This window comes from Anopheles stephensi, chromosome 2 (genome assembly GCF_013141755.1).
Source record: "Anopheles stephensi strain Indian chromosome 2, UCI_ANSTEP_V1.0, whole genome shotgun sequence".
Taxonomy (NCBI): domain Eukaryota; kingdom Metazoa; phylum Arthropoda; class Insecta; order Diptera; family Culicidae; genus Anopheles; species Anopheles stephensi.
In genome coordinates, this window is record NC_050202.1 from 17,230,724 (window position 1) to 17,254,230 (window position 23,507).

General features: G+C 42.7%; 8 protein-coding genes across 10 annotated transcripts in view; 5 read left to right on the forward strand and 3 right to left on the reverse strand.

Moving 5' to 3' along the window:
• The window catches only part of LOC118507317 (adhesive plaque matrix protein-like), a 49,254-nt gene extending 32,329 nt beyond the window's left edge, over positions 1-16,925 (forward strand). The window contains exons 2-3 of one of the 2 annotated variants that reach the window (XM_036045705.1): positions 13,609-13,831; positions 16,301-16,925. In XM_036045705.1, the coding sequence (XP_035901598.1) occupies positions 13,715-13,831; positions 16,301-16,900 (717 nt within the window). In that variant the 5' untranslated portion in view covers positions 13,609-13,714 and the 3' untranslated portion in view covers positions 16,901-16,925. Of the gene's footprint in view, positions 1-13,608; positions 13,832-13,900; positions 14,611-16,300 lie in introns of those variants that run through there. The other variant, XM_036045704.1, reaches the window with a different exon arrangement.
• Positions 3,210-5,065, reverse strand: LOC118507328 (DNA-directed RNA polymerase II subunit RPB1-like). Its single transcript, XM_036045717.1, has 2 exons — positions 4,538-5,065; positions 3,210-4,469 (listed from the first exon to the last, which is right to left on the reverse strand). The coding sequence occupies exons 1-2, from the start codon at positions 4,556-4,558 to the stop codon at positions 3,882-3,884; spliced, it is 609 nt and encodes a 202-aa protein (XP_035901610.1). The 5' UTR covers positions 4,559-5,065; the 3' UTR covers positions 3,210-3,881.
• LOC118507323 (adhesive plaque matrix protein-like) lies at positions 5,143-6,243 on the reverse strand. 2 transcript variants are annotated; one of them, XM_036045712.1, is made up of 3 exons: positions 5,939-6,243; positions 5,384-5,869; positions 5,143-5,350 (listed from the first exon to the last, which is right to left on the reverse strand). In XM_036045712.1, exons 1-3 carry the CDS (start codon positions 5,948-5,950, stop codon positions 5,240-5,242), a joined length of 609 nt encoding a protein of 202 aa, XP_035901605.1. In that variant the 5' UTR covers positions 5,951-6,243; the 3' UTR covers positions 5,143-5,239. The 2 variants fall into 2 exon arrangements, with proteins under 2 accessions (XP_035901605.1, XP_035901603.1); XM_036045710.1 differs by having other exon boundaries at positions 5,143-5,869; positions 5,939-6,240.
• LOC118507324 (adhesive plaque matrix protein-like) lies at positions 7,424-8,324 on the reverse strand. The gene is made up of 2 exons (XM_036045713.1): positions 8,219-8,324; positions 7,424-8,150 (listed from the first exon to the last, which is right to left on the reverse strand). Exons 1-2 carry the CDS (start codon positions 8,228-8,230, stop codon positions 7,521-7,523), a joined length of 642 nt encoding a protein of 213 aa, XP_035901606.1. The 5' UTR covers positions 8,231-8,324; the 3' UTR covers positions 7,424-7,520.
• Positions 8,995-9,781, forward strand: LOC118507333 (adhesive plaque matrix protein-like). The gene is made up of 2 exons (XM_036045722.1): positions 8,995-9,073; positions 9,142-9,781. Exons 1-2 carry the CDS (start codon positions 9,062-9,064, stop codon positions 9,676-9,678), a joined length of 549 nt encoding a protein of 182 aa, XP_035901615.1. The 5' UTR covers positions 8,995-9,061; the 3' UTR covers positions 9,679-9,781.
• On the forward strand, positions 11,738-12,113 carry LOC118506306 (adhesive plaque matrix protein-like; the record flags this gene model as incomplete). The annotated part of the gene is made up of 1 exon (XM_036043254.1): positions 11,738-12,113. A coding segment is annotated over one exon (267 nt), but the record flags the coding sequence as incomplete, so codon positions are not given.
• Positions 16,926-17,302: 377 nt separating the features above from the next.
• LOC118507326 (adhesive plaque matrix protein-like) lies at positions 17,303-19,374 on the forward strand. The gene is made up of 2 exons (XM_036045715.1): positions 17,303-18,589; positions 18,659-19,374. The coding sequence occupies exons 1-2, from the start codon at positions 18,578-18,580 to the stop codon at positions 19,268-19,270; spliced, it is 624 nt and encodes a 207-aa protein (XP_035901608.1). The 5' UTR covers positions 17,303-18,577; the 3' UTR covers positions 19,271-19,374.
• Positions 19,375-21,002: 1,628 nt separating this feature from the next.
• Positions 21,003-21,911, forward strand: LOC118507334. The gene is made up of 2 exons (XM_036045723.1): positions 21,003-21,326; positions 21,393-21,911. The coding sequence occupies exons 1-2, from the start codon at positions 21,315-21,317 to the stop codon at positions 21,834-21,836; spliced, it is 456 nt and encodes a 151-aa protein (XP_035901616.1). The 5' UTR covers positions 21,003-21,314; the 3' UTR covers positions 21,837-21,911.
• The last annotated feature ends 1,596 nt before the right edge of the window (positions 21,912-23,507 follow it).

Sequence of the window (23,507 nt, forward strand, 5' to 3'; positions counted from 1 at the left end):
GGGCGGTACGGTGGCCGAGGCGATAACGGCGCCGGTCTTCACATGGCAGGACCGGGGTTCAAATCCCATCCAGACCGCCTCCCCGTACGCAGGGCTGACTACTATGCTACGGGTAAAATCAAGTCACAGAAAGCCAGAAATGGCAGGCCGAGACCTCTCGAGGTTGTAGTGCCAAGGAAGAAGAAGAAGAATATCGCTACCACTTTACTGTTTGTATCTGGTAGAGTACTGTTAGGCGCTAAGATTATTGACCAATATGATGCTGCACGAGTTCTTGTCCAGTTCTGTCACTGCATTTAATTCAAAGGATACATTTTTTTATCTTGCTCAAAATACTATCTTATTGCTTATTCTATTTTTAAACATTCAGATTTTATTTGGTTACATATTGAATGGATAAAACTGGAAACTCATTCCATTTAACGAACATTCTTGTTGACCTTTTAATGGCCAGCAAGCACCGACCATACCGGCTAAACGATAAAAATACCGAAATCTGTGCTCCGTAATCACAATCTCGTCAGCTTTATTTAGCCCCCCCCCCTACCCCCCACCAAAAAAAAAACGAGGCGGTTCAATCAGTGTCCATACCAGCATCCACCTTCGCAGCGACAAACCAGCCAGCCAAGCCAGCCCGCCCGAGTATGATTCCGTATGATTCGAAATAATTAGGTCGCATCCGACCGGTTTCCACCAGCGTGGCGACCCTTTTGGCCGTTACGTCACGTTGAGCTCGGAGTTCAATCGCGTGTCACTTTCGGTGCGTGCCACTTTCTTCCCAGGGAGCGCTGCACGGCAAGCGCCCGCAGTTTTCATTCGCTTTCGTTCGCTTTCGGTGGTTCGGAACCGACCGACAGAAATCAGCCGGCGGACATCAACCTTGAAAACCTTGGTTCCCGAAAGCTGCACAATCACGCTTATGTGTGGACAGATTGTGGGGGGTGGTGCGGGTTTGTGGTAGGTTTTGGTTTTCCTCTTAAAATGGTCGATCATTCGGCTGCTCGAAGCCGAATGATCTTAAGCATTTTTTGGGGTAATCAAAAATGCCTTAAAACATGGCGACACATGATCGACGACGGTGTACTCTCACCGTTGGTGTGATAGCTGGTGATGGTAATTTTCGGTTTTTGTACCAAGGAAAGTAAAAGTGCGCCCGGTAACAGCAGTTACCATTTGGCCGGTACCCGCCGGTCTGTCCCATCGAATAGCGGCGACAGATAAACAGGTTTGTGACGGAGCGTAAAGAAACTGGATTACTGGACCACAGGACACCACACGCTGCTCGATGAGCTTGGGATTTCAGGGCAAAACTAAAGCCTGCTCGGTCCCGGTGCCCTTAGTGCCTTCAGGATAACTGGTTCACCTTGAAGGTCCGTGTAGCGTACCGTGCAGCGATTGAAAGTGTAGCAGGGCTACCGGTTGGGCCGGCCACAACCACCAAGGATGAAACAGTGCTCCTCCGTTAACACATTCAACGGTCATCTTCAACGATTGAAAGGGAATCTGCAGCGCGAATTTCATGGACAGTGTGAGGGGGGGAGATCAAAACCGGATTTCGGAAGCGGTGAACCATCTATCCTTGAAGTTTTTTTTGCAACCTGCAACAGCAACGGAAATGCTAAGGGGGCACAACAAGCGTAAGCTAGAATCATTCCCCCATCGCCTCCGGGTGTAGCAGAAAGGTTTATTTGGATTATATTTGGTTGATCATTAAGCAGTCATGATTATGATCTGCAGCTTTTTTATAGTGGTTTGGAGGATCAGTATTTATAACTTAAGTATAACAGTGGTATAATTGAATTAAAAAGTTTTCTTACTTTAAAATGTCATGTACCCTTTATTACAGGGTTGTTCAGTTGATAAGGCAAAAGCATCAATTTTTATGGCAGGCTTCTTAGATTAAATGGCAAACAAAGCTAGTTGATATGGAAACGACTTCAGATGACAGGGAAATCAAATACCTTTTATTATGATGTCCTCAGATGATATTGTCATAGTTGCGATTGATATTGTACACGTCCTCTCAGCGTACGTGCAAGTACGTCAGTTATGAGTACTGGGTAGAGTCGGTACTTCACAAAGTTTCCCAGATTAGCTACTAAAGTGTGAGTCTTTTCTGAACACTGCCCAAGACAAAGTCGACAATTTATTGGTAGAATTTAATTTGTTTCTAGATTTTTTCCTACAGTGTCCTTTTTCTCATAAAAAAAAGGACAGCTTTGAACCTCCAGAGTTCTTGGTCTTGGGAACTTTACCCGTAGCCGGATAGTCAGTCCTGTGTACGGAGAGGCGGAAAGATTTATAGCACCTTATTAGGGGAGAGGATGGGATTTGATTCCCGGTACTGCCGTGTGAAAACCATAAGCCGTGTGAACTGACATATGAAATATGGCCTAAATTTTAGTGTCAGGTACTTCTCATGCGGCTTTAACAATATGGTCAGGTCGTTCTTTACTTCTTTAGATAGTAGTAGTAATGGTATGTGTCATGGATAAATATTAAACAGTATTTCCAGGTTCCAATCCTATTCCTCGGGAACTTAAGAGGTTATTTCTCGTGGTCCATCCATTCTTACTAATTCCCTAAGGTTTTATTTGCTTATTATATTTAGTGCTGTGTTGTTACACAAGTTATAATTTGTAGATACAAATTGCAAATATTGAAGCAAATATTATTGAAATATTATTGAAGCAAATAATATTGCTTCTTCTTCTTCTTTCTTGACCGAGCGACCCTCTTAAGGTCATGCCTGCTTTTTCTGGCTTACTAGACTTATTGATACTGCATAGTTGGATAGTTTGTCTTCACTAACTCAGATGGGATTTGAACCCCTGTCCTGCCGTGTGTAGACCGGCGTCACCATCGCCCCGGCCACCGGACCGCCCCATGATATAGCTTCTTGACTTCAAATTTTAATCATAGCACGCTTTTGAAGCTTTTCTGCAAGCATCTAGTCCTGGGTCTAGTGTACGATGATCGTCATAAGAGACGGAAAAGGTTAAAATAGTTGAACTAACAAATTAGTCTGCATTTTAACTAAAATTCTATTCGTAGTCACAAAAAAAACTGGTAGGAAGGCCATCAAAATTTTCCATGAACTATAATTCTTCTTGAAACATTAGACCCCATATTATGACCCTATAATAAATTGGTTTGTTTTATTCCAATAATTTAATCACACAAAATTCAGCTTTAAATGACCCGTCATTTACGACTACTTACTGCCCTACTTCAAAGTTCTAAAAAGACGAATGTCAATTTATTTATTCAACGTATCAATCTCAATCGAACCATCAATCTATTTCTAAGTGCAAAAACTGCCTCTTACCCTCTCTAGCAGTTTAAGGGAGCCTGGCAAAAGTTGTTTTGTGCATTTCGTAACTCCTTCTTACACACCAACCTGACAGTCATGGACCTCCGCGAGACCTTCACGGAATTTGGCCGTCTAGCCGGGTTGGCAAATTCATAACAAGAATGCTAAATACAAACCAACTTCGACCTGAAACATTACCACCGCAAAGGTCACGCCGGGTCGTCACCACACCGAAACGGAGCTGATCGGTTGATTAAAGACCTGCTGCCGGTGCTCCGGGAGGCGTGAAACGAATTTGCAGCTGTAACCACACGGTGTGTATGTGACAGCCCGGACAGCTACCGTGACTTGACGAATTGAGCTTCACAGCTGTAAACAATGCGTTTAGGGGGAAGGGTGAAATTTTAAAGGGTTTTTAATGTAGGCCAAACGTTGACTCGCCGTCAAATTATGCTTGGTTTGGTGTGACGCATCGAGTGCTTAGTATTGCTGTTGAAGAGTTGTCAAAGCGGGTATTTTATTTATTTCTGCACTCTTTTTTAGCTTCTCTTAGAACTAATGGAAATCATCACACCCTCTGGTAGTTGTGCGGAATATACGCTAGCTTTGGAGCATAAGTTAGCGTTTTGCGTACCGAGCTAGGATGAAGGGCGCCGTACTGTATGTACCGCGTCACATAGGCCGGCTGTTGGACTCCGATCACCATAGGATTGTTTCCTTGGCGAGTCCCACTAACAGGTCGTGGTGAGAGGGGGATTCTACTCTGCACATAAATCGGTTCAGCAGTCCCAGTAGTAGGATAGGTAGGATGGTAATCGTTTGCCGTTGGTCGCCTTCCAGGTTTGTAGTACGGCGCAGTACGCTCTCGATGAACTTCCGTTTGTCCGTTGGAGTAGCTAAGATTTTGAGTTGTTTTGCTTGGTGACATGATATCCATGCTGGGCTGATCGATTTGAACGGAGTTTCTTGTTGGAGCATATTTATTGAAAGACTTAGGACGACCCATCGATTGTTCTACTCGCTTTGGGACGATGTGTCTCACGAAGCTCACATAGCTAACAGCGGTTGGAATGTAGTGCGTTTTAGCCGTAACAGGAGCATTCGATTCCTCTGCCGCACTTAATCCTTCATTCGCGCAGGCAATCAGCAGTACAATCTGTGAGCAGAGTAACAAGAAAGAGATTAATTTCAGTTCACTAAACACTATCCAACTCTTATTCTCACCAGGAAGTTAAGATATTTCATTCTGCACGACAAACTGATGAGCGTATGGTAGAAAGTTCCACTGCACCGGAAGACGCCACGGATGACACTGTTGACAGTATCGATACCTTTCTACCTTTTTATACGTCTCAGATTCGGATGATACCCACATTGACCACGCTTGGTTTGGTACTTGGTAGTTTGCAGATGAAAATTCATTATCTAATTCGTTCCACCTCCCATGATTCGCCTTGGTTCGCCGCTTATCATTTTCAAGAGCAATTAAAAGACCCGGGCCAAACCTGTTATCAAATCTCGCCACATCGCCATTTACTAACCTTCAACGTTTTACAAAGTGTTTGTTATGGAGCTTAATCATTGGGGTGGCTTTTCAAATATTCAAATCGTTTAGTTAATGATTTGGCCACAAACGGTTGACGCAATTTAGTTGAAAACATTTAAAATTCGTTTTGAAATTCAACTCTTATGTGATCCAAGTGAGTGTTGGTATCTTAGACATTTTTCAAGAATTTAAACCGCTTGTATCTCTTTATGTTTTCATTCAAAAGTGAAGTATGAAAAACATATATTGCTACAATTTCTTTCACAAAATATATGAAGGAAAAAATTAAGGTTTGTGGTACTAAATACTCGCAAGACTATATTTTCAATTAGTCACAACAATTCACATGTTAAAACAAGTATTATCACAGACACAGTTCTTTACCAACCACGGGCAGAGATACCACCGTAAGCGAGGTTTGGTGCATAGGACAGCACCTTGCCGCCGTAGATCGGAGCTGGCTGAGCGATAATGCTCTTACCGTACACTGGCTCAGCGATCAGTGGCTTGGCCGGATAGATGGCCTCAGCGTACACATTCTTGGTGTAGATCGGCTCCGAAACGATGGTCTTGGCGTAGGTCGGCTCAGCAATGATCGTCTTGCCGTAGGTCGGCTCAGCATAGATCGTCTTGCCGTAAGTTGGCTCAGCAATGATCGTCTTGCCGTACGTTGGCTCAGCAATGATGGTCTTGGCAATCGGACCATACGAGAGTGGCTTCGAGTATTCGAAGTTCTTCACCAGAGCCGGAGCCTGGTACAGAGAGTGAGGTGCAGCATAGGAGAGGGCTGGTAGAGGGTTGGTGAGAGCCAGAGGCTTGCTGACGACGATGGATGGAGCGGCCTGAGCGTATCCGTGGTACAGCTGGGGTTCCTGAAGGATGGTCTTGCTCAGCACCAGAGCTTGGTGCTTGATGACGTTGGAGTAGCTCACAGCCGGAGCAGAGGACAGATGATCGTTCGGGATGTAGCCAGCGCTGACACAGGCCAGAGAAGCGACGATCAGGACGAACTGGAAAAGGATTGAACCGTTTGAGTATTAAGGACACCAGGATCAGGAGGAGAGATCGCGTTGACTTACTTTGGAAGCCATTGTTGAGGGAGGATGTACTTTGCTGAGGAATGCACGTTGAGTGATGTCCAAGAGAGCAGCTGATCGAGCTTTTATACCGAGTGTCTTTGTGCGAAAATTCGCCACAACAGGATGTGAGAGGGGCGTCAAATGGTGGCCATCAAATCAATCGCCAATTTGATGCCATGAGTTTTCCGACGATGTGAGGTTAAATCACATATTCCTTCATTGCCTCATGGAGGTGTGATGAAATAAAATATATTAAATGTGCATTCATGCACTGATTGTATTTGAGTAAAATTGTCTTAACTGACTTAAGAAGATGTTTAGAACTTTTCATAATTATGTATAAAAAACTACAGTAATGAACTTAGTAACGACCTTAAGTAGCCAAAACATTAATGATTATCCGGCTAAGTATTTTTTTTTTCTCATACCACAAGTATAACTGAGCCATATAGGAAAAAAACCTATATAGAGGGATTCCGAATTTTATTTTCAAGAATAATGACTGTATTCAAGTAGATTTTTCCTGCCAAAGCTCTACTGCCCTGCACTAAGCATCCTAAAATAAATAGATAACAGTAAGCATCAATGAAGCACCAGTCTGGTCAGTCACACACCAGTGGCAGAGATAAAATCCCGTCAGGACGTAGCAGTGACTCTCCAACTACGGGTGCACTGAGGCAATGAATCCTGGAAGTACAGGACATAACATCTTGATGCTGTAGAGACCATCTTCAATTTAGACAAGAATGACTATCCAGCGATAAAGCACCACCAACAACGAAGATGCCACGAAAGGATGAAGATTAACATCGCGACAGATCATCAAAATAGCTTTCTCATATTGGACGCTTAAATTTGTTATGAAGAAACCGGTGTGTTTAGCGATACGGCCTGACCGTCCCTTACGAATAAAAAAAGCTTTGCGAAGAGTAGAAAAATAAAAACAGAGGCGATAGTGGCGCCAGTCTTCATACGACAGGACCGGGATTCAAATCCCTTCCAAGACAGCCTCCCCGTACGCAGGATTGACTACCCTGTTACAGGTCACAAACCAAGGCCCAAAGAGCCAGATATGTTAGGTCAAGGCCTCTCGTGGCTGTAGTGCCAAAGAAGAAGAAGAAGAATAGTTTTATAAATAAGTTTAATAAATGTACACAGTTTTCAAAAGTTCAGGCAGATCGATTGTTTCAACGTAAAGCACATGGTAGAGACATAAAAAATTAACCAATATAATGCTAATAACATGCTCTAGTTTTTTTTAAATAAAATTATCACATGAAAACCTAATAGAAATATTTTTAGGTAAGCTGATTGTGTTATCTAATAATTACAAATTGAGATAAGTGTGACACGGTTAGTGATCTGGAGACTCAATTAGTAACTGATCAGAAATATTGTAAGTCCAACTTTTACGAGCTATGCGGCTTTCTATGTTTTTTTTTATTAACAAATTTAATAAGAACGTAGAACTTGCTAGTCTTTAGTTTGTTTCATATGTTTTACTCGTAAAATATTTTATTTTTTCAAATATCACAATCAAGTCTATACACATCCAGTTGCTAATTATCACAGACACAGTTCTTTACCAACCATGGGCAGAGATACCACCGTAAGCGAGGTTTGGCGCATAGGACAGCACCTTGCCACCGTAGATCGGAGCTGGCTGAGCGATAATGCTCTTACCGTACACTGGCTCAGCGATCAGTGGCTTGGCCGAATAGATGGGCTCGGCGTACACATTCTTGGTGTAGATCGGCTCCGAAACGATGGTCTTGGCGTAGGTTGGCTCAGCAATGATCGTCTTGCCGTAGGATGGCTCAGCAATGATCGTCTTGCCGTACGTTGGCTCAGCAATGATCGTCTTGCCGTAAGTTGGCTCAGCAATGATCGTCTTGGCAATCGGACCATAGGAGAGTGGCTTCGAGTATTCGATGTTCTTCACCAGAGCCGGAGCCTGGTACAGAGAGTGAGGAGCAGCATAGGAAAGGGTTGGCAGCGGGTTGGTGAGAGCCAGAGGCTTGCTGACGACGATCGATGGAGCGGCCTGAGCGTATCCGTGGTACAGCTGGGGTTCCTGAAGGATGGTCTTGCTCAGCACCGGAGCTTGGTGCTTGATGACGTTGGAGTAGCTCAGAGCCGGAGCATAGGACAGATGATCGTTCGGGATGTAGCCAGCGCTGACACAGGCCAGGGAAGCGACGATCAGGTAGAACTGAAAAGGATTGAATCGTTTGAGTATTGAGGACACCAGGATCAATAGGAAGGATCGCGTTGACTTACTTTGGAAGCCATTGTTGAGGGAGGATGTACTTTGCTGAGGAACGCACGTTGAGTGATGTCCAAGAGGTCAGCTGATCGAGCTTTTATACCGAGTGTCTTTGTGCGAAAATTCGCAACAATAAGACGTTGGTGGGGCGCCTAACGATCGTGGTTGAAAAACTCTTTGTGTTGTGCGATGTGATATTTAGTATGGAATGATGTTAGTATTTTCATTTCTTGCTATAATAGATATAGCTTCGAAAGCAAAGAAACAACAGATAATTGTTCAAGTTGTACTTGATTTTTGTTTTTATTGTAATGGAACGTTGATACGGTTATGCTTTTAAGTTGACATACCAAACCATAGAATTGTATACATGACGCAAAATAATATTGATAATAAATTATTCATTCGTTCCGTGTATAATTGTATTGCTTATTTAAGTGATTGAACCATTATAAAATTAGAACTTAACAAAATTAAACAAACCAAAAAAAAATGGAAAATCATTTTTGAGCATTGTTACAATAATAACAAATGTATTAGAAGCTTAACTTAACGGTAGCTTAACATATTTTAATTCAAGACATCAAGAAAGCAATTCGTAGGTCAAAACATAATACATGTTCTACAATACAATTCTTAAAACTGCCCGTGCATTTCAGTTGGCATCGCTCTGTTAAACGTTAATTTCTCGCACATTTGATGCCATTCAGTTATGACATTGTTTTCAAACGGCGGCCCTCTCACATCCTGTTGTGGCGAATTTTCGCACAAAGACACTCGGTATAAAAGCTCGATCAGCTGACCTCTTGGACATCACTCAACGTGCATTCCTCAGCAAAGTACATCCTCCCTCAACAATGGCTTCCAAAGTAAGTCAACGCGATCTATCCTCCTGATCCTGGTGTCTTCAATACTCAAACGATTCAATCCTTTGCAGTTCGTCCTGATCGTCGCTTCCCTGGCCTGTGTCAGCGCTGGCTACATCCCGAACGATCATCTGTCCTCTGCTCCGGCAGTGAGCTACTCCAACGTCATCAAGCACCAAGCTCCGGTGCTGAGCAAGACCATCCTTCAGGAACCCCAGCTGTACCACGGATACGCTCAGGCCGCTCCATCGATCGTTGTCAGCAAGCCTCTGGCTCTCACCAACCCTCTGCCAACCCATTCCTATGCTGCTCCTCACTCTCTGTACCAGGCTCCGGCTCTGGTGAAGAACATCGAATACTCGAAGCCACTCTCGTATGGTCCGATTGCCAAGACGATCATTGCTGAGCCAACTTACGGCAAGACGATCATTGCTGAGCCAACTTACGGCAAGACGATCTATGCTGAGCCGACCTACGGCAAGACGATCATTGCTGAGCCAGTGTACGGTAAGAGCATTATCGCTCAGCCAGCTCCGATCTACGGTGGCAAGGTGCTGTCTTATGCGCCAAACCTCGCTTACGGAGGTATCTCCGCCCATGGTTGGTAAAGAACTGTGTCTGTGATAATTTACAACTGAATGTGTATAGACTTGTTTGTGATATTTGAAAAAATAAAATATTTTACGAGTAAACCGTATGAAACAAACTAAATCTAACGAGTTCTACGTTCTTATGTGTTCAAAAGTTTGATATTGACCTCAACATTTTTTCCATTAAATTTTCTATAAAAAAACTTAGAAAGCCGCATAGCACGTAAAAGTTGGACTTACAATCTTTCTGATCACTTACTAATAAAGTATCCAGATCACTAACCGTGTGACACTTATCTCCATTAGTAATTATTAGATAACACAATCAGCTTACCTAAAAAGTAGATATTGCTATTAGATTTTCATGTGATATTTTTATCAAAAAACTAGAGCATGTTATTAGCATTGTATTGGTTAATTTTTTATATTCCTACCATATGATTTACGGTGAAATAATCGATCTGCCTGCATTTTTGAAAACTATGTACATTTATTAAACTTATTTATACTACTATTCTTCTTCTTCTTCTTTGGCACTACAGCCACGAGACTTGGCTGTATATCTGGCTCTACATATCTGGCTCTTTGTGACTTGGTTTGTGACCTGTAGCTGGATAGTCAATCCTGCGTGCGGGGAGGCGATCTTGGATGGGATTTGAATCCCGGTCCTGTCGTATGAAGTCTGGCGCCACTATCGCCTCTGTTTTTATTTTTCTACTTTTCGCAAAGCTTTTTTTATTGGTTAAGGACGGCCCGGCCGTATTGCTTTTGGAAAACTAATTAATTTCTAATAAAAACTACAACAGCAGGTTGTAAATGGTAATGAAAAGTATAGGACGATCAAATTATTATTAAAATTACATACGAGGGTGTTCTTTCGCGTCCAAAACAACTGAACCGTTCCGTGCGGAGTCTCGGGAAACACTCCAATTTTTTTATTCGTAAGGGACGGCCAGGCCGTTTCGCTAAACATACCGGTTTCTTCATAACAAATTTAAAGCGTCCAATGTGAGAAAGCAGAATTCATTGCCTCAGTGCACCGGTAGCTGGAGAGTCACTGCTACCTCCTGACGGAATTTTATCTCTGCCAATGTTGTGTAACTGACCAGACGGGTGCTTCATTGATGCTTACTGTTATTTATTTATTTTAGCATGCTTAGTGCAGTGCAGTAGAGCTTTATCAGGAAAAATCTACTTGGCTACAGCCATTATTCTAGAAAATCAAATTCGGACTCCCTCTATATGAATATTTCTATTAAGCTCAGTTATAATTGTAGTATGAGAAAAAAAATGAATATTTAGTCGGATATTATTGCTTTGGCTACTTAAGGTCGTTACTAAGTTAATTACTGTAGTTTTCTATAAATAATTATGAAAAGCTCTAAACATCTTCTTAAGTCAGTTAAGACAATTTTACTCAAATGCAATCAGTGCATGAATGCACATTTTATATAGATATTTTATTTCATCAGACCTCCATGAGGCAATGAAGGAATATATGATTTAGCCTCACATCGTCGGAAAACTCATGGCAACAAATTGGCGATTGATTTGATGGCCACCATTTGACGCCCCTCTCACATCCTGTTGTGGCGAATTTTCGCACAAAGACACTCGGTATAAAAGCTCGATCAGCTGACCTCTTGGGCATCACTCAACGTGCGTTCCTCAGCAAAGTACATCCTCCCTCAACAATGGCTTCCAAAGTAAGTCAACGCGATCTATCCTCCTGATCCTGGTGTCTTCAATACTCAAACGATTCAATCCTTTGCAGTTCGTCCTGATCGTCGCTTCCCTGGCCTGTGTCAGCGCTGGCTACATCCCGAACGATCATCTGTCCTATGCTCCGGCTGTGAGCTACTCCAACGTCATCAAGCACCAAGCTCCGGTGCTGAGCAAGACCATCCTTCAGGAACCCCAGCTGTACCACGGATACGCTCAGGCCGCTCCATCGATCGTTGTCAGCAAGCCTCTGGCTCTCACCAACCCTCTGCCAACCCTCTCCTATGCTGCTCCTCACTCTCTGTACCAGGCTCCAGCTCTGGTGAATAACTTCGAATAATCGAAGCCACTCTCGTATGGTCCAATTGCCAAGACCATCATTGCTGAGCCAACGTACGGCAAGACGATCATTGCTGAGCCAACGTACGCCAAGACCATCGTTTCGGAGCCGATCTACACCAAGAATGTGTACGCCGAGCCCATCTATTCGGCCAAGCCACTGATCGCTGAGCCAGTGTACGGTAAGAGCATTATCGCTCAGCCAGCTCCGATCTACGGTGGCAAGGTGCTGTCCTATGCGCCAAACCTCGCTTACGGTGGTATCTCTGCCCATGGTTGGTAAAGAACTGTGTCTGTGATAATTAGCAACTGAATGTGTATAGACTTGTTTGTGATATTTGAAAAAATAAAATATTTTACGAGTAAAACATATGAAACAAACTAAAGACTAACAAGTTCTACGTTCTTATGTGTTCAAAAGATTGATATTGACCTTAACATTTTTTTGTATTAAATTTGTTAAAAAAAAAAACTTAGAAAGCCGCATGGCTCGTAAAAGTTGGACTTACAATATTTCTGATCAGTTACTAATTGAGTTTCCAGATCACTAACCGTGTCACACTTATCTCAATTTGTAATTATTAGATAACACAATCAGCTTACCTTAAAAGTAGATATTTCTATTATGTTTTCATGTGATAATTTTATTAAAAAAACTAGAGCATGTTATTAGCATTGTATTGGTTAATTTTTTATGTCTCTACCATGTGCTTTACGTTGAAACAATCGATCTGCCTGAACTTTTGAAAACTGTGTACATTTATTAAACTTATTTATAAAACTATTCTTTTTCTTCTTCTTTGGCACTACAGCCACGAGAGGCCTTGACCTAACATATCTGGCTCTTTGTGCCTTGGTTTGTGACCTGTAACAGGGTAGTCAATCCTGCATACGGGGAGGCGGTCTTGGATGGGATTTGAATCCCGGTCCTGTCGTATGAAGTCTGGCGCCACTATCGCCTCTGTTTTTATTTTTCTACTCTTCGAAAAAACTTTCATTTTTCCTTAAGGACGGCCTGGCCGTATTGCTTTTGGAAAACTAATTATTTTCTAATAAAATCTACAACAGTGGGTTGTAAATGTGAATGAAAAGTATAGGACAATCAAATTATTATTAAAATTACATACGAGGGTGTTCTTTCGCGTCCAAAACAACTGAACCGTTCCGTGCGGAGTCTCGGGAAACATACCAATTTTTTTATTCGTAAGGGACGGCCAGGCCGTATCGCTAAACACACCGGTTTCTTCATAACAAATTTAAGCGTCCAATATGAGAAAGCTATTTTGATGATCTGTCGCGATGTTAATCTTCATCCTTTCGTGGCATCTTCGTTGTTGGTGGTGCTTTATCGCTGGATAGTCATTCTTGTCTAAATTGAAGATGGTCTCTACAGCATCAAGATGTTATGTCCTGTACTTCCAGGATTCATTGCCTCAGTGCACCCGTAGTTGGAGAGTCACTGCTACGTCCTGACGGGATTTTATCTCTGCCACTGGTGTGTGACTGACCAGACTGGTGCTTCATTGATGCTTACTGTTATCTATTTATTTTAGGATGCTTAGTGCAGGGCAGTAGAGCTTTGGCAGGAAAAATCTACTTGGCTACAGCCATTATTCTTGAAAATAAAATTCGGAATCCCTCTATATAGGTTTTTTTCCTATATGGCTCAGTTATACTTGTGGTATGAGAAAAAAAAAAATACTTAGCCGGATAATCATTAATGTTTTGGCTACTTAAGGTCGTTACTAAGTTCATTACTGTAGTTTTTTATACATAATTATGAAAAGTTCTAAACATCTTCTTAAGTCAGTTAAGACAATTTTACTCAAATACAATCAGTGCATGAATGCACATTTAATATATTTTATTTCATCACACCTCCATGAGGCAATGAAGGAATATGTGATTTAACCTCACATCGTCGGAAAACTCATGGCATCAAATTGGCGATTGATTTGATGGCCACCATTTGACGCCCCTCTCACATCCTGTCATGGCGAATTTTCGCACAAAGACACTCGGTATAAAAGCTCGATCAGCTGACCTCTTGGACATCACTCACCGTGCGTTCCTCAGCAAAGTACATCCTCTCTCAACAATGGCTTCCAAAGTAAGTCAACCATATCTTTCCTAGTGATCCTGGTGTCCTCAATACTCAAACGGTTCAATCCTTTTCCAGTTCGTCCTGATCGTCGCTTCCCTGGCCTGTGTCAGCGCTGGCTACATCCCGAACGATCATCTGTCCTCTGCTCCGGCTGTGAGCTACTCCAACGTCATCAAGCACCAAGCTCCGGTGCTGAGCAAGACCATCCTTCAGGAACCTCAGCTGTACCACGGATACGCTCAGGCCGCTCCATCGATCGTTGTCAGCAAGCCTCTGGCTCTCACCAACCCTCTGCCAACCCATTCCTATGCTGCTCCTCACTCTCTGTACCAGGCTCCGGCTCTGGTGAAGAACTTCGAATACTCGAAGCCACTCTCGTATGGTCCAATTGCCAAGACCATCATTGCTGAGCCAACCTACGGCAAGACGATCATTGCTGAGCCAACTTACGGCAAGACGATCTATGCTGAGCCAACGTACGGCAAGACGATCATTGCTGAGCCAACGTACGCCAAGACCATCGTTTCGGAGCCGATCTACACCAAGAATGTGTACGCCGAGCCCATCTATCCGGCCAAGCCACTGATCGCTGAGCCAGTGTACGGTAAGAGCATTATCGCTCAGCCAGCTCCGTTCTATGGTGGCAAGGTGCTGTCCTATGCACCAAACCTCGCATACGGAGGTATCTCTGCCCATGGTTGGTAAAGAACTGTGTCTGTGATAATCAACAACTGAATGTGTATAGACTTGTTTGTGATATTTGAAAAAATAAAATATTTTACGAGTAAACCGTATGAAACAAACTAAAGACTAACAAGTTGTACGTTATTATGTGTTCAAAAGTTTGATATTTACCTGTGTAACCTGTATGTAATCCTAGAAGCCGCACAACATTAGAAGTTGGACTAACCATATTCCCAACTAGTAGATTTTTTTTCTGAACATGAACTTACTGTTATCCTACATTATTGATTTGAATTTTTAGTTATGACACCCATCCTCGTAACTATGACACCCAACTCGAATGGAATAGTAGGCTTAGTGTAAGTGACTATGCTATCATATAAAATGTTTACCAAAAAATTTGAGCGCATTATTAGCATTGTCTTTGGTACGATATTTATGTGCTGTTTTATGTGCTTTATGTTTAAATTATCGATATGCCAGAGCTTATGAAAGGTAAACATTTAAAGCGTTGAATGTGTCGCGCTGATTATCGTTGTCGTACCGTTGCATCTTCGTTGCGCATGACTCTTTATCGTTGAATGGTCATTGTTGAGTTAAGATGCCTTTTTTGCCATTACAACTTCGGAAGGTCACTGCCAACCATTTCTGGATTCATGTGACTCGATTTTACCCGTAGCTTGATAGTCAGTCCTTCAACCGGAGAGGCGGTCTGGATGGAATGTAGTCCTCGGTCGTGTCGTATGAAGACCAGCGCCCCTATCGCGTTTGCCATCGGACTGTCCCATGATGCCTGTTAACTTCAACAAATATTAGAATCAAAATGGCTTTTAAAATAGAGCCCCTTTTGGTCCTAGTTGATGTCTATTCTTTGTTGGCTCTTCTAAAATCTTGGTCTTCCTGCCTTACTAGATTCCTTGTTATAGTTAACCCATAGCTGGTTAGTCCGTCCTGTGTATGAAAAGACAGTATCTGGACCTGTGATTTGAAGTCGCTCATATCGTCTCGGTTGCTGCTCCACTCCGATAAACGATGTTTTGTTTACTTATTTTAGAACAATTTAGTACCTAAAATACTGCTAGGCCGTTCTTTTCCAGCAAAACTACTTGCAGTTAATATTCTAGATAACAACATGCTTAACTTATCTTCTTCTTCTTCTGTGGCACTACAACCTCGAGAGGTCTCGGCCTGCCATTTCTGGCTTTCTGTGACTTAATTTTACCCTTAGAAAAGTAGTCAGCCTTTCGTACGGGGAGGCGGTCTGGATGGGATTTGAACCCCGGCCCTGCCGTGTGAAGACCGGCGCCGCTGTCGCCTCGTCCACCGGACCGCCCCAACTTATCTACAACACTATATATTTTTGAAAGTTAAAAGTTGAAAAGTTCTAAACGAACAACTATGTCAGTTACGAATTAATATTGCAAAATTGAAAAAATCAACGGTCTTTGGCAATTTTGTTTAAGTAGAATCAAGAGCATGAATCGTGTCTCGATGAGGCAATGAAGGAATACGTACATCATACGGCAACCTCAAATCGGAAAATTCATCACAACAAATTGGTGATTTATTTGATGGCCACCATTTGACGCCCCTCTCACATCCTGTTGTGGCGAATTTTCGCACAAAGACACTCGGTATAAAAGCTCGATCAGCTGACCTCTTGGGCATCACTCAACGTGCGTTCCTCAGCAAAGTACATCCTCCCTCAACAATGGCTTCCAAAGTAAGTCAACGCGATCTCTCCTCCTGATCCTGGTGTCTTCAATACTCAAACGATTCAATCCTTTGCAGTTCGTCCTGATCGTCGCTTCCCTGGCCTGTGTCAGCGCTGGCTACATCCCGAACGATCATCTGTCCTATGCTCCGGCAGTGAGCTACTCCAACGTCATCAAGCACCAAGCTCCGGTGCTGAGCAAGACCATCCTTCAGGAACCCCAGCTGTACCACGGATACGCTCAGGCCGCTCCATCGATCGTTGTCAGCAAGCCTCTGGCTCTCACCAACCCTCTGCCAACCCTTTCCTATGCTGCTCCTCACTCTCTGTACCAGGCTCCGGCTCTGGTGAAGAACATCGAATACTCGAAGCCACTCTCGTATGGTCCGATTGCCAAGACGATCATTGCTGAGCCAACTTACGGCAAGACGATCATTGCTGAGCCGACCTACGGCAAGACGATCATTGCTGAGCCAACGTACGCCAAGACCATCGTTTCGGAGCCGATCTACACCAAGAATGTGTACGCCGAGCCCATCTATCCGGCCAAGCCACTGATCGCTGAGCCAGTGTACGGTAAGAGCATTATCGCTGAGCCAGCTCCGATCTACGGTGGCAAGGTGCTGTCCTATGCACCAAACCTCGCTTACGGTGGTATCTCTGCCCATGATTGGTAAAGAACTGTGTCTGTGATTATCAACAACTGGATGTGCATTGAGTTGAATGTGATATTTGAAAAAATAAAATATTTTATGTGTAAAACATATGAAACAAACTAAATCTAACGAGTTCTACGTTCTTATGTGTTCAAAAGTTTGATATTGACCTCAACATTTTTTCCATTAAATTTTCTATAAAAAAAACTTAGAAAGCCGCATAGCACGTAAAAGTTGGACTTACAATCTTTCTGATCACTTACTAATAAAGTATCCAGATCACTAACCGTGTGACACTTATCTCCATTAGTAATTATTAGATAACACAATCAGCTTACCTAAAAAGTAGATATTGCTATTAGATTTTCATGTGATATTTTTATCAAAAAACTAGAGCATGTTATTAGCATTGTATTGGTTAATTTTTTATATTCCTACCATATGATTTACGGTGAAATAATCGATCTGCCTGCATTTTTGAAAACTATGTACATTTATTAAACTTATTTATACTACTATTCTTCTTCTTCTTCTTTGGCACTACAGCCACGAGACTTGGCTGTATATCTGGCTCTACATATCTGGCTCTTTGTGACTTGGTTTGTGACCTGTAGCTGGATAGTCAATCCTGCGTGCGGGGAGGCGATCTTGGATGGGATTTGAATCCCGGTCCTGTCGTATGAAGTCTGGCGCCACTATCGCCTCTGTTTTTATTTTTCTACTTTTCGCAAAGCTTTTTTTATTGGTTAAGGACGGCCCGGCCGTATTGCTTTTGGAAAACTAATTAATTTCTAATAAAAACTACAACAGCAGGTTGTAAATGGTAATGAAAAGTATAGGACGATCAAATTATTATTAAAATTACATACGAGGGTGTTCTTTCGCGTCCAAAACAACTGAACCGTTCCGTGCGGAGTCTCGGGAAACACTCCAATTTTTTTATTCGTAAGGGACGGCCAGGCCGTTTCGCTAAACATACCGGTTTCTTCATAACAAATTTAAAGCGTCCAATGTGAGAAAGCAGAATTCATTGCCTCAGTGCACCGGTAGCTGGAGAGTCACTGCTACCTCCTGACGGAATTTTATCTCTGCCAATGTTGTGTAACTGACCAGACGGGTGCTTCATTGATGCTTACTGTTATTTATTTATTTTAGCATGCTTAGTGCAGTGCAGTAGAGCTTTATCAGGAAAAATCTACTTGGCTACAGCCATTATTCTAGAAAATCAAATTCGGACTCCCTCTATATGAATATTTCTATTAAGCTCAGTTATAATTGTAGTATGAGAAAAAAAATGAATATTTAGTCGGATATTATTGCTTTGGCTACTTAAGGTCGTTACTAAGTTAATTACTGTAGTTTTCTATAAATAATTATGAAAAGCTCTAAACATCTTCTTAAGTCAGTTAAGACAATTTTACTCAAATGCAATCAGTGCATGAATGCACATTTTATATAGATATTTTATTTCATCAGACCTCCATGAGGCAATGAAGGAATATATGATTTAGCCTCACATCGTCGGAAAACTCATGGCAACAAATTGGCGATTGATTTGATGGCCACCATTTGACGCCCCTCTCACATCCTGTTGTGGCGAATTTTCGCACAAAGACACTCGGTATAAAAGCTCGATCAGCTGCTCTCTTGGACATCACTCAACGTGCGTTCCTCAGCAAAGTACATCCTCCCTCAACAATGGCTTCCAAAGTAAGTCAACGCGATCTATCCTAGTGGTCCTGGTGTTCTCAATACTCAAACGATTCATTCCTTTTCCAGTTCATCCTGATCGTCGCTTCTCTGGCCTGTGTCAGCGCTGGCTATATCTCGAACGATCATCTGTCCTATGCTCCGGCTGTGAGCTACTCCAACGTCATCAAGCACCAAGCTCCGGTGCTGAGCAAGACCATCCTTCAGGAACCCCAGCTGTACCACGGATACGCTCAGGCCGCTCCATCGATCGTCGTCAGCAAGCCTCTCCCAACCCTCTCGTATGCTGCTCCTCACTCTCTGTACCAGGCTCCGGCTCTGGTGAAGAATTTCGAATACTCGAAGCCACTCTCCTATGGTCCGTTTGCCAAGACGATCATTGCTGAACCAACGTACGGCAAGACGATCATTGCTGAGCCAACCTACGGCAAGACGATCTATGCTGAGCCAACGTACGGCAAGACGATCATTGCTGAGCCAACGTACGCCAAGACCATCTTTTCGGAGCCGATCTACACCAAGAATGTGTACGCCGAGCCCATCTATCCGGCCAAGCCACTGATCGCTGAGCCAGTGTACGGTAAGAGCATTATCGCTGAGCCAGCTCCGATCTACGGTGGCAAGGTGCTGTCCTATGCACCAAACCTCGCTTACGGTGGTATCTCTGCCCATGGTTGGTAAAGAACTGTGTCTGTGATAAATATTGGTTTGATTGTGACAACGAACGGTTGTGTATGAATGTGATTGAATATATGAAAAATATTTATAATAAAATCTTTGACAAAAATTTAATAGACAAATTGTTTTTATGCATTTTTCCCAATGTAAGGCAACAATTTATGTTGTTTTCATTTTTCGATTGATTTAAATGTTCTGCCATCATATTGAATTGAAAAAAAAACACATTCCATCCATTCCAATTATAGTTGTTTTGTCGACTTTGACGGAAGGCATCATAAATATTTTATTTGACAAAAATAACTCCTAAAATCGTACGAAAATAACAACATCAAATCGATGGCTTCCGAACGCCCAAAGGGAAGGTTACACTATAAATACCAAACTGCTGAACCGGATGTTTTGCTTCGATACATCGGATTTAAAATGCTTAGAATAAGTTTCTAAATTACAAGATTGTTTACGATTCCGATTGAACTGGGGGCCTTTTTTGAAGTTTATGTCATCGATATGATCTCAATCTTGAGTTTAAGCAATTAAATACCCAGCAAGTGGGTCGTCCGATCTCCCAAAGGTTTTATTCACATTTAAGACCTTCTGTTTCGGGGTCATATCGGCATTATCGAGATTACGCGAAACACTTTTACTGCTTACCAGTAGAGTAATAGCTGCAGCACTCACCTTACCGCAATCGCACTATCAGCACAGTGAACAACCCACCCGTAGGATGCTTTACTGCCCCAAGGACTGGGGCGTTAAATGTAGTCTACCATCCATCCACTAAAAGGGCAGTAAATGTGATCGAAATCACATCGGCCATATTATATTGCTTTACTCACAAAAAGTACTGCCCCTAAAGGGCGCGAGCGGTGCAACCCTTTAGTATGCCCCATCCGTCCAAATATAGATTAATGGTAGGAATCCCAACCCAAGCTGCCGTTTGCACGTGTTTACGGATTATCAATTAGGCTCGCCTCAGCTCAGAGCACAGGTGTCCCAAGGGTAGTCAGCTGTCAGTGTACACCCAGCTTGGATGCAGTCACTTAAGGTCCCGAAAACAGTCTTTCAAATTCGATCCAATTCACACAGCAACAAAAAGTATAATGGAAGCAATCGGAATTGATCGGCATCGGGATTGACCCACCACCACGTCCGCTTAATCTTAATTGAGTCAAGTTTAGCTGAGCGACCCCTCGTTGGTGACAAACACCACAGCAAACGCGGGCGGACGGTGACGATCGATTGCTCGTTCGAAATGATCGAAAACATCGAACACCAACCGAGGAAAAAGTAAGGAAATAACTAAATAATACCCGTCAGCTCGAGAAAGAAACCGACAAAAGTTCAAGGGCGCTCGCTCGTGTGTGTGTGTGTGGTGCTGCGTCCGCTCAATCAGACACCGCGCGCCCTAGGAGCAGGGCGAGTGTCAATGCGAACCCCACCTGGCCTTAGGGCAGGCGAACGAAGCAGCGGTGTAGCGAATTGCACAAATAAGTTTTTGCTTTGATGCCCAAAAAAAAAGCAGCAGAATAACACACGAGACCACCGGCATAACACCAACGACGAGGACAGAAAATTGCACAGATAGTTGTGTCCTCCGCTCTCCATTCGCCATTCCTTTCGTGGCGCTCCACATTACGATTGTGCAATGCGTTTGGTAAAATAAAGCTAAAATTAAGTTTCCTTTCGTTTGCGAGCTCCAGGGGGGGAGGGGATGGGGGGTAGATGGGTCGAATTTCCACTTTTATTGTCATCGATCGCACATTAATCAGGTAATTGTGGGCGGAGGTGGTGACTCGTCCGTTCGCCAGGGTTCGTCGCTTACAGACTGGTCGGGGTCGTTGATGTCTTTTCCCTATTTCGCGAGCGTGGTGATAGGAAATTGTGGTGCAATTGGATGACTTGAACGAGGAAATGGATAATATCAATCATTTCTAGCTTTTTGGTGGGTGAATTATTTGCGATTTAGTTTCTAGTATATAAGTGATGAGTACTAGACGCATTATCAAACACACGCTAGCTCATCACCCTTCAATACAGCTCCACAATGGCGTTCAAAGTAAGTTGTGCTAGATTTTAATCCAAAGTGGGCCTCTAACTGTTAACTTTGAGATATCCTTTTCAGTTTGTTGCAATGGTAGCCCTTCTCGCCTGTACCAAAGCCGACTACATTCCAACCGATCTTGATCTTCCTTCCATTGGAGTTAGCTACGGAACTCTAGCACACGGTTCACTTCCGTCTGGATTTTCACCAGCAGCTCATCTCGTTGAGCCGCTCGCTCGAGCATCTCATCTGCAAGTGCAGAGTCCCCTGCTGGACAGCTTCATTACTCCAGCCCCGTTGGCCATCGGTGGACCAGCGCTGCCTGCGGGTAAAACTACACTCACCAAAACACTAGTTTCTACTCCAACGTACGTCACTAGCCATGTGTCACACCGGGTGCACACAAACGAGCCGAAGAATCTTGTTAATGACCAGGCTTACGGGTATGACAAGAATGTTATCAACGCTGGATACTACGGTGCACAAGGTTTGCCGTATGGTGCCGCCTTTGGGCATGTGTATTGAATGTAGCTGATACAAATCATATCCTGTCGGCTAGGCATGCCCTTTAGGGCATTGTGAATAAAGAGAGCTGTTTGTTTAGTGGATTAAACAGTTTTGCTTATTTTCTTTATCGTTTAAATTTTGGGAGGTGATTGTGTAAGATATGGGTAAATGATCAATTCATTATAAAGCTTCCGTTATGAGCTTGAATTCTTCTACAGCTTTACCGCCTCGTGAGATTTCGGCCTGCCATTACCAGCTTCCTTGACCTGGTTATAGCCGCAGTTTCTCACTGAAACAATGGAAAGGGGTAGGAAAACAGTGAACCCTGTATTCCTCATAATTAATCATCGCAGAATACTTCAGATATTGATTAGAGCTCACTTTTACGACGTGTTTACAAATTTCAGAAGGAGAGTCCGTTCAATTCTAAAATTTTCCCCTTTCACGACACTAGCGCTATCTAGCGGTGGTATAAAACCCCAGCTCAAACACGTGCAACGAGCGTTTTATGGCATTTACATTTTATAGCAGACTTGTGCTTGATGAGATTTTCACTATGATGCATATTATCCATGAAAGCAACTGTTTTGCCTTTTTATTTTGTTTAATTAGTTCATCAATTTTGTGTAATTTTTATTATCATTTGTTTAGCTGGCGTTCAGGCGTAAATAACTATAATAATTTTGAAATTCTATTTTTGCCATATTTTCCTATTTTTTAACGGTTTAACGGTTAAAATTTTACTATTGATTTTTTGTTTAAATGTATTACTATTTGAACTGATATTTTTGTTCTTGTAAGTTTTATGTTTATGATATCGGTTCTTATTTATTTTCTATCACAAAATAAATAAAAAGTTAAAAATTTATTTAAAAAAAAATAAAATTCCCTAACCCTAATAAGTACTGTTTTTAGCTAACGAAAGTAATGTAGCTGTATTAAACTGAATGTATTATTTCAAACCCAATCCTTACAAAAACCAAACACCATCGATCATTTTCTTGATACTGTGCGTTACAACTGCATTAACAGGTACTTTTCATCTTATTCAGCGTTAATCCAACTGTCCAGTCCCGTTTTCTTTTAAAAAGATGTCAACCTAATCGAGCAAAACTTTCCTGGGCAAGCGATTTTCCAACTCTTTTAACAACCCCCAAACCCAAACACACACGCAACGCATCTTCTATGCTCATATCCATCCAGTAGGCCATATGAGATATTATGACGGGGTTGTTACGGCGCCTACTACGACTTCTACTACTACTATTACTACCTGCCTTCAGGATCAACAACAAATATGAATCATCGATTAAACGCAACATAAACCCGGACCGGATGGAACTTGAATCAACCCCCCCACGAGTCCTCGGGGAACATTATCGGAAAATAGGGGTGAAATACAATAATAATATGCCAAATATGAGATGGTCCTTCTCTCTGATGGTTCTGGCCGGAAAGTGAGAATGCGTTCTCTCTCTCCAAAAATGCCTCTCTCTCTCTCTCTCTCTTGCTGCGCTAGGATGCATCCAGCAAATTGTATGTTGCTCGTCCCTTTCGGTGGCTCGCTAGGAAAATGGTTGATGTGTTCGCTGATGTTGTAAACACGCTAGAAGTTGTCAACTCGCTTGTACTACACGCAACACGAATGCAACCGGTGGCAATTATTATTATGTAAAAGTTGCGCCCGTC

Coding starts and splice junctions, on each gene's coding strand:
- LOC118507328 (XM_036045717.1), bottom strand. CDS start 4,558: ATGAAATATCTTAACTTCCTG. Junction 4,470..4,537: donor TGAAATATCTTAACTTCCTG/GTGAGAATAAGA, acceptor CTCTGCTCACAG/ATTGTACTGCTGATTGCCTG.